This window comes from Melopsittacus undulatus, chromosome 10, assembly GCF_012275295.1.
Source record: "Melopsittacus undulatus isolate bMelUnd1 chromosome 10, bMelUnd1.mat.Z, whole genome shotgun sequence".
NCBI lineage: Eukaryota > Metazoa > Chordata > Aves > Psittaciformes > Psittaculidae > Melopsittacus > Melopsittacus undulatus.
The window spans coordinates 31,314,498-31,327,004 of NC_047536.1; the positions used below are offsets into that span (position 1 = coordinate 31,314,498).

The window sequence follows — 12,507 nt, forward strand, 5'->3', positions numbered from 1 at the left end:
AGGGACCCGAGCTTTGCTTTTTGTGCATGTCCTCCCCCATTAAGGATCAGTGTCCATAAAGAGAACTATAGATTCTGCCTTATCATGGGATGATACTTGCCTGTGTCCTGAGATGAAAATCAGAGATGGGAGCACAGAGATGAGCAGCTCCAGGATGTTTTAGTCCTTCATTTTAAAGGAAAGGCACCTGTATACTGCAAAACAAAACCCGGAGCAAGCTGTGCCCACCGTGCCCAACCTCCACCACCAGGTCCACTCACCTCCTGCTAGAAGGTGGGTAACACACTCCTCCGATGGGACAGAGCATGTCAGCACCAGCACAACTGCTCCTCTGTACCTGGGGCTGCAGATCCATTGAGCAGATATCCTGCATTCCCGATGCCGGGGTGGAAGGCTGCAGTGAACTTAAAGGGAGTGTGAGGAACTGCACGAGTTCACGCCATTGTTTTGTCTCTTGTCCCCATCCAAGATGTCTCTTCTGCCCTCCAAATAAATGCAGCAGCAGAATGCCAGAACACGGTATTCAGGCAAGGGCAGAAGGAGCAAGCAAAGACCCTTGTTTTTCCCTGTGCCTTTTTTCCTGGACCTTAAACTTTTTTGTGTGCATGCATTTATTCATCTCAAAACCTGAATTAACACCTGCTCTTCTAGAGCACGAGATCCTTGCTCATGACAAGCATTTATTTGGCACCTCTTAGGATTTTACAAGGCATAGAGGAACAGAGCACCTCTTCTGCTGTGAGGTGCCACCTAAGTGCCAGGACTAACTGGTATGGGGAGTCTCATGCCTTGTCCCTGGTCCTGTGCCCAGCAACCAGATGAAGCAGGTCAGCAGAGCTCCTGTGCTCCACAGTGGAGCTTGTGCTCCATTGGTCATCCAGCCCATGGGGGACAGTGACTGACCCCACACACATCGAGTTAACCCCCCCAGTGCTGGGTGAGTGATTGCCGCTGGCTGCAGAAGGGGATTATCCCTGTATAACCTCATTCCATGGCAGGTAAAGCCGTGAGCCAGTTGAGAGCAGCCCTTCCCTGGAGCAACGCACATCTCACGTGCATGAGAACGGAAGAATTCCACTGGGTTCAACAGCTGCTCAATGGATTCGTGCTGAGAAAAAGGCAAGTCACGTTTATCACTGAGTCAGGTGAATTAAACATTCACATATATTTGCTGGAAAAAAGATTATATACATCTGTAGCAAGGCTCTGCCAAGTCTGAAAGATAAGCATCATCTAGTCACTAAATTAAAAAAATAAAAATCTGACTTTTAAATCTTGTTTTTTTCTTTTTATCCATGTTCAAGAGCACAGACAGTTTATTTTGTTAGCACATTTGGTGAAGGATGTTATGTTTTGTGTGAGTAGCCATGAAAACCGGTGAGGATTTGGCATTTGGGTTTGGAAATGATGGAAAAGAAGAAGAAGCCACTTACGCCTTACAGTCTAAATAATCCACAGAGTATATCAGGTTGCGAAAGGGTCACAAAGCAGCAGTCAAAGAGAAGCCTGAACACCCAGAGACGTAGCATACATGTCTGATAAGGAAGAACAAGGTATAGAGCATGCTGGCTAATTAAATAAATGTCACTTTAAACCCTGTTCCTTAACACGTGTAACCCTGGGAAAACCATCCCGTAACAAGAAATGGACTCTGAAGAGATTGCTATATCCATTCACAGTAAGGCTTTGAAGATACATGAAGTTTTATAGCATTTGTATTTTAAGGATTTAGGGCAAGTACATGTTCTTCTACTGAATAAAAAGAAAGTTAGTACTTAAAAGGTTCAAAAATATATCAATTGTGATTTTTTTTTACATAAATAAATTATATTGATTTTGGATTTAACAGCTGAAAAAACCCTTTCTGCTTCCACTGGAGGCAAAACTGAACAAAATGTTAGTTAAATAGAGATAGCAGCATTTCTAAGAAATCTGTCGATAGTGATACAGTATCTATGCTACAAGGAGTTATTAAATAGAACACATTTAATTATCAGGGGGGGTGTGGGGGGGTTGCATTATGATTGGTTACATACTTAAAAGGAAATCATCCAATCCAGAAAACTGGGAATAAATTCCGTGAAAATAGAAACCAAATGCTTTTTAGACCATGGGTAACAGACTTCTTTGAGATGCTAATTTTAACATGTACATAATTTATATTCCCAAATGTATAAAAGACAATGACAAAAAGCATCATAAATAAATAATGCAAACTGAAATAGTTATGTCAAAACATTTGGACCATCTGATAAATTAGCAAAACTGTAACAGAAAATAAGTAAAAAATACAGTAAATTGTGACAACCAAGTGTGGAACCGATTACTAGCACGCTCCCAACTCCCTCACCAGCCTGCCTTTCATCTCACGCTGCACCACTGCGGCTTTGTTTCAAGTCTCAAACCATGAGCTGCAAATAGGAACAAGCCCAAGTGAAAGAAGGGTTACACGAGGAGTGTCGGGGAAGAAGTTGCTTGTGGCAGAGTCTCAGTACCCAGAGCTGCGGGGGGCTGACGGCATTAAAACCTGTCCGTTTAAAATGCAGACATAATCATTTGCCAGTGGAGGGGGGGGACTTGGAAATACTGTTTAACAGCAAACGGAATGGAAAGAAGAAGCCAAGGTCATCTCTTCACAGTCTAATGCTAGAAAAGAAGAAACTGGAGCTATGGAAGTCTTGACAGTCCTTAGAGGACTCCCCACAGAGGAAAGCTGGCCTGACAGCCTGCTCCTTGTCTGCTGAAGGGACGTTGCTTCTAGGGTAAGGAGTGGGAAATATAAAAACTCAAAAAGCCTCCACCAACGTATATATAATGTTCATATACGAGCATTAAAATCAGTGTGGCCTGTTCACGGCTGGAATAAAACAACCTTTACAGCACTTCTAATGCCATAGATGAGAACTAACGCCATAGAGGAGAACTGAAGACGAGCAGAACAATGAAGAAACCGGTAGCTACAGGTACAGTAATCCCAAAAAAGTCATGCAAGATGTGCAAAACCTTTCCAGCTCAAGCTGAAAAGTTCTTGGAGCTCTCGAGGAAAGGGCAACTAAACTCCACTTAATGCAAAACCAAACTTTGGTTTTAAGAAGTACAAAAGAATGTCTAGGTCATTATTTTCACTCGCTGCAGTTTGTCTCCAAACCTTTGAGGTGGGGGCATGATAAAGAAATTAGATCACTACCAGTTATGCTTTTTTTCCTTTCAAAGAAATGAATATATGCATTTTCAATCATTAGTTATATACTTCTGTCTATACTACTATTCTAGTAACCATGATAAAATAGGGAAATACTTTAAATCAAAAAAATACACATTAGCACTTACTATAGCTGTGCTTTTTACCCCCAAAAACAGGCTTTTTCGTTCAGTGTCGCTGTAGACAGAAATACCCTTGTCTGCGTGTAGACCGAGAGGTAAAGACTTTTCTTTTGCTGCTTTTTCTTCTCAAAGGAGTGAGCAATTTGGGGGGGGGGCTGTGTGTGACCGAGTACTGGATTTGCTATCGTCGGCTGGGATGAACGACTGGAAAAACAGAATGAGAATTCGGTGCCTCCCATACTAGCTAGACAACACTGTTTATCTAATAAAGTGGCAAGACCCTGCAACTATTAACATGTAGTATGTCACCAGAGGTTTCTTTTTTTCTGACAGGGAATTAGGTAGATAATATTACTCATGGAAACACAGGTTTATGAAGGCGGGAGGGGAAGTAACAAAGAGTTTATGGGATAAGAAACTCACAAGCCACAATCTTTTTGTGTGTTTTTTTCATTGAGAAACAAAAAGTTCTAATTGGGATCGCGAGCCGCGTCGCGCTCCGGCTCCGCTGGTCCCTCCTGCTCCTTCTCTGCCGAGGATGGTGGTGTCTGCTCCGTACAGTTTTGACTGGTTGCAGCTTCCTTCTCCGGCAGCGGGACAGTCTCTGGCTCTGGGTTTGCCGACTCCCCTTTCGCTTTCTTTCTCTTCCGCTTCTGGCTTTCCAGGTTGGCTGCCTCCGAGTGCCTGGTCTGCTGTATGCCGGGCAGCGCCATGCCGATGCCAGGGGAAAGAAACATCGAGGGATAGATCAGTCCAGGAGACATCCCTGGGATAAGGAACGGGTTAAAAGCTACAGGACTACTGGTAGTTATTGCGGATTCTGTCTGATTAGAAAACGAACTAGGACCAGGCTTCTCTTCCGAGAGAGTTTCTTTTTTCACATCCTGGCTACTCGGTTTATCCTCAGAAGCTTTCTCTGCATTGGCTGTACCACTTTTCGTTGTGCTTGTTAACGAAGTCGGAGCAGTTGCAGTACAAGTAGTTGTCATGGGGGGGTTGAGGAGTCCTCCAACGCCAAACATCTGGGGCACGGTAGCCATGCCCGGCAGCATCATGGGCAACATACTCAGGGTGCTCTTCACGTCCTCACCGGCAGGCACTGCTGCAAATCCAGCAGGAAACCCAACCAGCCCAGTCAGGGGGATCCCTTGCATGTTTCTCATGTTCTGAAGTCCTACCAGATCCATCCCAGCAATCAGTCCGTTCATGAACAATGGTCCCATTCCAGGGGAAGAATCTGCTACAACACCAGGGCCTTTAATGAGGTCGCTTCGGGGCCTTCTCCCCCTGCGTCGGGGCCCCGTGTCCCGGAGCACAGGCTCGGTCAGGATGCGATTGAACTTGCTTTCCGGCAAGTAGCCCTGCGGACGGAACACACACAACAGAAAAGACCTGATGGTTATTACGGCATCAAAGGAAGCCTGGCCCCTCTGTGCTTGCATCTGCACCCCAGATGGTGTCAGCACAGAAGTATTTGCCTACATGACATGGAATTTGAGAGGCACGCACAACTTTTCCCCAAGGGATGCTGCCAAATGCTGCAAAACACCCTCACTCTGCCCTGGTGTGATCCTGCAGCATTAAAGTGCACAGGGAGGAAAGGAGGAAGCACATTTGTACCCTGTATTTTCACCCGAGCCCTCAGCATCGGCTGCTCACAGCACAGGAAGTGCCGGGACAGCTTAGCTCCCATCCCAGCTTTAACCAGGGCTTCAGCAACAGGTCAACAATCCTGTCTTTTGGATGTGAAGGGCCAAATTTTCAATGCTCTGCAGGACAGCAAAGCTGCATGGGATGACTCGCAGAGAGGGGTCATGCTGTCTGAGGAGGTCCCAGCCAGGGCTTGGCTGAGACACCAGGAAGGTTATTCTGAGCATTCAGATACAGCAACAAAACCCAGCAGCCACAACCAGGCGAGACAGTCCAGTAACACAGAGCAGCTTAAAACACCATTTTCAGCATTCTTATCACACACATTTAGACATTTCCCTTTGTGGCTCCCTTGAGTTTCAACACTGCTGCTCTTTGAGCCATTTCCAATAACAGATTTAGGTAGGGAAAGTAGTTCCCATTGACACCTGCAGTGCAGAGCCTTGAATCGGATGACCCTGCAGGCTGCACATCTACTGCCCAAAGAGGGAGAATCTTCTGCTCTGCTCCTGCTGGCACATGGGAGAACCAGCACGCGGCCACCACTGTGCCTGGGCTCCATGGGGCAGCCGACCCCATGCTCCCACCTGCCCAAGCACCCGGAGCAGCCGGATGTCCCTCTCCATGCATGTGCTGGGATGGATGCACACTGCACTCGCCAGAAGCAAAGTGCTGATGGGGCTCAGGGGAGCGAATGCTCATGGGCATGCAGCGGGTGCCCGGGGTGGTGGCCAGGCACACAGCTATTGCTGTTGGCAAACAGACCATTCCCTCTGAATGAGGGTGAGGAAGAGCTGCCAGCTCACGCAGGTATGGCTGCCTGGACGTGGACCTGTTCCCTGGGGAGAGGGACAGACCATGCCAAATCTCCAGTGCTAATTAAAAGTGATTTTGAGAGCAGTACAAACCTCTTAAGCCAATTGATTCCCCTTCCATCCCCCTGCAAGGGCATCGCACAAACCACGGCAGCCACAAAACCAGGGAAACAGGCGAGAGGGACCACAGGGAAACGTCTGGGTAAGGCCAGTCTGCAGGGTGGGGAAGGGAGATCCAGCAACAGCCAGGTGCCAGAGGGGACAGCTCTCCTCTTCCTCCTCTGCCACACACTGGGGCAGGGACTGGCGTGACAAACAGCGTGAGTGAACGCGGCGAGGCTCATCTCCATCCTGCCCCTCTCCCTGCCAACGCCTGAGCCTTCAGGCCTGGTGACCAGGCCCAGGGCTGCACAGGCAGTTTGCAGGAGCTGGTGAAAAGCCTTTGCTGAGGGTAGTTTTGAAAATTTGACCCATGAGGATGTGTTTTGTCCACTACCTGACATCCAGCACCCGAGGCGCATCACTGCTCCTGGGGCGTTTCTATTGCCCCTGCTATTGCTAAGCATCCCAAGCCTTCCTGGACAGTCACCCTGTGGTGCTGAGCCCCGTTCCCAGGGCATTGAACCCCTGCTCTCCTCCATCCTCTGGCCACGCTGTTGAGCTGCGGCAAGTGCCCAACCTCCCTCTCTGCCATGCGTGTGGTCCCAGTGCTGCCAGCCCTGCAGCTCTCCCCTCCCAGCTCCCAGCTCCTCACTGGAGAAAGGTGGTGGGGATGGGGAGGGGAAAGAAAAGATGACATGATACAGATTTCTCCAAAAGCTCTAACTTACTGAAAGCTTAACAATGTCAGCCCAGTCAGCTGCAACAGCATACTCCAAGTTTGCATCAAGCCACCTTGGCAATTCCTTCAATGCTGGTGCCGTGGCTCCCCCTAACTATAAAACACAGCACAAGGATGACCTCTATTGCAGAAAGAGTTATGTAAAATAATACAAGAAATATGATTACACTTCCCCTAGCTCCTTGCTTTGGGCTGCAATTTGGCTGGGGGAGAGGCTCTTCCCTTGCTACACATCTTTGCAGGCCCCTGTATGCGCCTGCTGCCTCCAGACATACTGCTCAAGGGAGAAAGGGCAAGTTCAGCCTCTGTGGCCCATCCCATCACCCTCCCCATGAACAAGTGATGGGGGTAGAGTTTCTCCAAAAGACATTCTCAGAGCCAGACAAATCCACCCATTCACCCAGGTCTCCAACAGCCATTATGGGTCTAACAGAGGGGAACACAGACATGGCTGAAACAGCCTCTTGCTGCCTCACTCTTTAGTTTTTGGGTTTAGATGTGATTAACATCACATCACCTTCTGACCTACTGCAGTCCTGGGTGTGTTTAAGAACTAAATTTGGTGGAAAGTATCCCTGAACATCCCTTCTCATTCAGAGAGGTGAGCATCAGTGCACTGGGGAGTAAACAGCAGACAAGTAAATCCATGCTCTTTGCTCAGTAAGCAAGAAAAAGCCCTTTAAACCTTCCACTTCCTGCATGTGCAGCCCTTGGGTGGGTATTGGTGTGCTCTGCCTGCACCTCGTAAGGAGGAACAAACCAAAGGTATTTGCATGGCAATATCACAATTTGTGGCATACTGCAGTGAATCCAAGGGGAACAATCAAATCTGGAACACAAAGCACAGGCCAGGGCTGTGCTGATGGTGGCTTTAAAACCGAAGGCTGAATCCCTTTGCCATTGTGGGGTCTGTGTACCCCGGCAAGGGTGAACACTCAAGACTTGCCTTTACACAGAAAGTCACTTATTTTTCAGGTTTGTGTCCCCTTGGGCACACACATCACAGGACAGTGTAGATCAGTGACGTGTTTGTCCTTTCCATAGGCTCCTCTGGATTAAATCTCCCCCAGGTGAGCTCAGGGTGTGCTAAGCATTGCAAGTTACCAAGGGCAGAGCACAGGAACAGGCCTTCGCTTACCCGCCGTCCGGTACCCTTATGTACCACAGGCACCCGCTCCTCTCCCGAGAGTGAGCTAATGTCCAATTTGCTGGGGTCCTTGCAGCGTTGCCTCCTCTGCTTGGGCTTGTCTGAAAAACTCTGGAGTGCAAACAAGACAACGTTAATGAGACTGGATGGCTCAATGAGCCTGGGCGGCCACAAGCCCTGCAGGGCTGCAGCATGGATGAGCTCCGGAGGGACAGAGGGTCCCTGCAGCCTTGGGAGGGAGCAACGTGATCGGCTCAGGCTGGTCTCTGCCACAGGGCCAGCTCCCAAATGAGCACTATTGAGTTTTGTACATATAAAAGGGGTTTTGGGTACCCCACTTGGACTGTTCCAGCCCTTTCTGATTCCCCTCCAGTCCTACAACTGCTAACTGATATATGTGCATCTGTAAACACAGTGCTAACCACAGCTAGGAAAGAAAGAGTAGGTCTGTGTGTGCCATATTGTGTCAGTTTGATACCTGCTCATCTGTTCTTTGTTTTAATCCTATTTCAGCTGTTCCCACAGCAGAGAGGCTGCACTGTATCTCTTTGGGATCAGAGCCCTTCAGGACCACAAGGTACAGAGTTACAACTGAGCTGTTGCACACCTACTGCCTACACTGAGTCCCAGCACCAACGTGCCAGCAGGAATGAGGCATTATAATGAAATACTGCAGGCTCTCATTCCTGAGAGTCAAAGAAAAGCCCCCAAGTGTGGTCTGTCCTTCAACAAGCTGAGCTGCTGCAGTACCCCAGAGCAGCTTCCAATCAATCCCACCTGGAGAGATGACACTGAGGGCTTGCTGGGGTCAAGAGGTGCACCAGTAGCACAGCCAGATTGGGCAAGTTCCACTAAGTCCCCATGGAAGGCAAGGATGATGGAAATGCACCACCACCATCTGACTCCTCCTTGCAGTGCTCCTGGGAGGCTGGCCTTGGGCACAAAGCTCCAGGCTGAAAGGCAAGGGCCATCCTGCCCGAGCAAACACTGGGCTCCTTATCTCTAATGAGCTTCAAACCACTACAGGCTTGCATGTACTCCAAGCTTCAGGGAATCCCTGCCTCAGGCATACAATCCTCCAGGACCAAGATGCAGTCTTTTATGTATTACTACACTTCTTCCTACTCTGTTTTACAGCGTGTACTCTGCCTACCACATGGTCTAATAGGCTAAATAAGTTGCAACCTGGAGCAAAACAACCTATGAAACCAAGAGGCAGATGCTTATGAAACAGTAAGAAGAGCCAGACAGATTTTGCACCCCACTTTCTTACAGCACCCACAGCCATGCAACCTTTGCAGCCAGCAACACAGCCACTCTGTCCAGTTTTTAACATGAAGAGGTTTCCTTTTGTCTGGGAACCTTATTTAATACAACAGCACTGCCTAAAATGACCCCAGGGCAGAGGGAGCAACACTGACAGACCTTGAGCATCCCAAATCCCTCTTCCTATTTCTCTTCCCATTCCTGGCACTTGTGAAGACACTGTGTATTGGGCAGATGGATGCACTGGAGGTGGGAAATGGACCCTTGGGCAGAAGAATGCAGCTCAGCAAGTGCCTTTCACTGCAGTACAGTCCTGCAGACAGCCCTGATGAACACGAGCCACAGTAGAGGGAAAAAGCCCTAAACTTAGGACAACCACAGAAGAGTTAACACACAGGCAGCACACAGGACAGACACACACACACATGTGCCACCGAGGGCCACCCTTACTGTGCCAAAGCCAGGAACTTCGAGTGTGTAGTCGGACTGCTGACAGAGCCAGTCGAGGAGACTCTTATTCGGGACAGCCTTCTCTGCTTGGCTGCCTGCAGCTGGGACTGGCTGTGGAGTTGAGGTAGCAGCAACCGGCCCATCGGGGAGGGGACTGTTCTGAGGGGGCTGCGGCTGGTCTTCCTGAACATCCTGGTGTGGAGGGAAGAGCAGAGGGAGCCTATCAGCAGCATGTGGTGATGCATGCACACCCAATAAGCAGAGATCTGCTCCTATCACACAGATTAATCCACGTATTCCCCTGCGCCTGTTCCTTAAATCATCACCACCACATTAAACTTGCGCTCTGTCTCCAGCACTGGTAGCATGGAGGGCAAAGAGAACTGAGAGATGCTTCTGAACTCACCTTGAAACACCCTAATCACCAGGAAGACCAACCACATCACTTCTAAAATTGGTCTAGAGGGATTGGTCTTGCACCCAGAGCCCCATTCTTCTTTGAGCTGATCCCAGGGCAGAAGGGGAAAGGATACAGCAGGCTCTTGGCCATACATCCAATGCAGTCAAGGACCCTTCCTCATATTCTCTAACCCCAGACACTCCCTGAAGTGGGGCAGCTGCTTTTGGTAATGTTTAGCACGACTCAAACACACCAAAGTGCTGCAAGGCAGAAGGAAAACTTCCCTGCCTCTCTGAACTGGTATCTGCTCCTGCCTGGTCCAGCACAAGCCAAGCATTTCTGGGAAAAGTCCTGCACTGTTGTGGGCAGCAGAACTTGTAGGGGAGAGCTGGACTATGAGACAAATCATGCTGAATCCATGTGAGAAGGGGTGAGCATCAACCCACCTGCAGCCTGGTTGGAAGAGGCCTCTCCTTCAAGAAGATGAGGTCCATCCCTTCTACATTTTTTCTCCTGCCCCGTCTCCTCCTCATGGCAGCATCATCTCTCCGGAGGCTGCCATTCACTATTTGTCCTGTGACAGGATGGATTAACCCTGCCTGGAGGATGCCAGACAAGTCCATGCCCAGGGAGCCCTGAAGAGTGTTCACAGTCCCCAGCTTGGTCATGTTTGTGTTCAGGGGGAAAGGAGAGGAGTTCCCCGGGGACCCATCAGAGCCTCTGGACAAGTCCACTGCTGTGTCGCGCCAGCCGTTCAGCACAATGGGTGGATGAACATGGGTTGCTGCCAGCTGCTCCAAGCTCCTCTGTTTGGCATCTCTCTCCATCTCAAATTCATAGGGCCTCCTGTGCTTCCGCTCGTCCTTTGCAAAGGGAGGGGCCAGGAAACCTTCCTGTGTGTATCAAAGCCACAAAGACAGTTACAGCTGCTCACACACTGCCCAGGGACCACAGCTCTTAAATCAACACTGAGCTAAGTTAGGCTCTTCTGCCTCTGCAGACACCCTGAAGGATGCCCTTTCCCTGTGCACATCAACCTCTCTTTCCCTGTGTGGGGATGGTGCAGGAGCACCCTCACACACATTTTGATCACCCAAGGTGCTGGAACCCTGGGTGCTCCACCAGCTGCTGGCCAACCAGGCTGAGTTCCAGGCTAGCAGCTTCTCAGAGAGGAGATGAGAGCTGGTGATTAATGTGGCAGTGCCTTCTTGTGCACCCATCGTTTTGGGACACCAGGGAAGTGTCTCCTTTTTCCCCTGATTATACTGTGGGCTCTGGCACTGACTCTGGAAGCACTTCCACAGCTGCAGACCTTCCCAGGAGGGAAGCAGGGGCTGAGAGCACAGGAAGCTCATCAGGAGCTCTCAATGAAGAGGACCTAGTGGCTCAAGCCACATGTTATACACCGCGAGTGGCACCAAAAGGCAGTGAGAACCCAGATCCCTCTTGGAAAACTTGAGCATTTCTAGGCAATTCTTCACCCCAGAGTCCCAAGCCTGTTCCTACCCAAGGCCCCCCCCATACCTTTTGTACCTGTGAGATTAACATCCCATTATTGAAGCTGGGGTCAGAGGCTTCTGACTCAGCAAAGCTGTTCCTGCTGCCAGCATTGCTGGGTACCGCTGGAGCCGTCAGCAGGGTTGGTGTCTCAAACTGCTGGTTGGAGGAAGGCCACTTGCCCTTCAGGATGGCATGGCAGATGTTGTCTATGCGGTTGATAATCACCCGGTCCTGCAAACAGAATGAGATAGTGGCAGGCTGGGATCTGAATGAGTGACTCAGGATTAAAGACAAACCCAGCCAACGTGACTTCAGCCTGGCAGGGAACTGCTCTGGGGAAGGCATGTCCCACATGGGTTCTTGGGAAGAGCACCCCTGTTAGAGCATCCATGGGGAGACATATGTGGAGGACCAGGAGGCAGAGCTGGAGGTGTGTGAGCTACTGTTGGCCAGGACCACACAATAGCACTTGCAATACACACAGTGTTGATTTTAAACTCACTTTAGGCCACTCAGAGAAAGAATAAAGTGTCTTCTCCTGAAGCAGCTGGGCTATGGTTGGTGCCCGGGCATCCTGAAGGTCATCGATCTCCCCGGGCAGGACAGAAGCAGAACTCTTGCTCTCTTCCTCCATGTACTTCTCTGAACCATCTGAACGACAAACAGAGAAGAGAGCCCATCACCACCCTGCTTCTCTTGCCCTACTGAGGCAAGAGCAACTCTTCACCCCTTCACCCTTCCCACCCCAGCACCCAGCTGGCTCCACAAGGGTCCCTTTTCCCAGCCAGCCACCAAGAAATGCATCAGCCCTGGGTCATGGCAAGCAGCCCACACTGCTCAGGAGGGGCAAACATTCACCTGCACTGAGGCTGGGGGACCCTGCTGCAGTGGCCACCATCCCTGACTATCCCCATACCATGGGCGGGCAAGGAGCAAGCAGCTTTCTCTCCTGAAAGCAAGTGCTTTCAGGCACTGTCCTGTGCCAGGAAGGGACGGGTGACCTGCACTCCATGGGATGCTCATGGCAGAGGGGCTGCTGGGGCTAACAGTGGGTGGTTCTGGCAAACACAGCCACAACCCTTTGTTCCCCAATCACACCAGCTAGAGTGAGCCC

General features: G+C 49.9%; 1 protein-coding gene across 8 annotated transcripts in view; it reads right to left on the minus strand.

The window, feature by feature from the left end:
- Positions 1-1,129: 1,129 nt before the first annotated feature.
- Positions 1,130-12,507, minus strand: part of LOC101877664 (chromodomain-helicase-DNA-binding protein 6) — a 69,771-nt gene continuing 58,393 nt past the window's right edge. For 4 of the 8 annotated variants that reach the window (XM_034067287.1, XM_034067288.1, XM_034067286.1 and 1 more), the window contains 7 exons: positions 11,896-12,044; positions 11,418-11,624; positions 10,340-10,786; positions 9,494-9,685; positions 7,769-7,888; positions 6,620-6,724; positions 1,130-4,685 (listed from right to left, as the gene is read on the minus strand). In XM_034067287.1, the coding sequence (XP_033923178.1) occupies positions 3,795-4,685; positions 6,620-6,724; positions 7,769-7,888; positions 9,494-9,685; positions 10,340-10,786; positions 11,418-11,624; positions 11,896-12,044 (2,111 nt within the window). In that variant the 3' untranslated portion in view covers positions 1,130-3,794. The remainder of the gene's footprint in view (positions 4,686-6,619; positions 6,725-7,768; positions 7,889-9,493; positions 9,686-10,339; positions 10,787-11,417; positions 11,625-11,895; positions 12,045-12,507) is intronic. The other 4 variants (XM_034067291.1, XM_034067289.1, XM_034067285.1 and 1 more) reach the window with 3 other exon arrangements.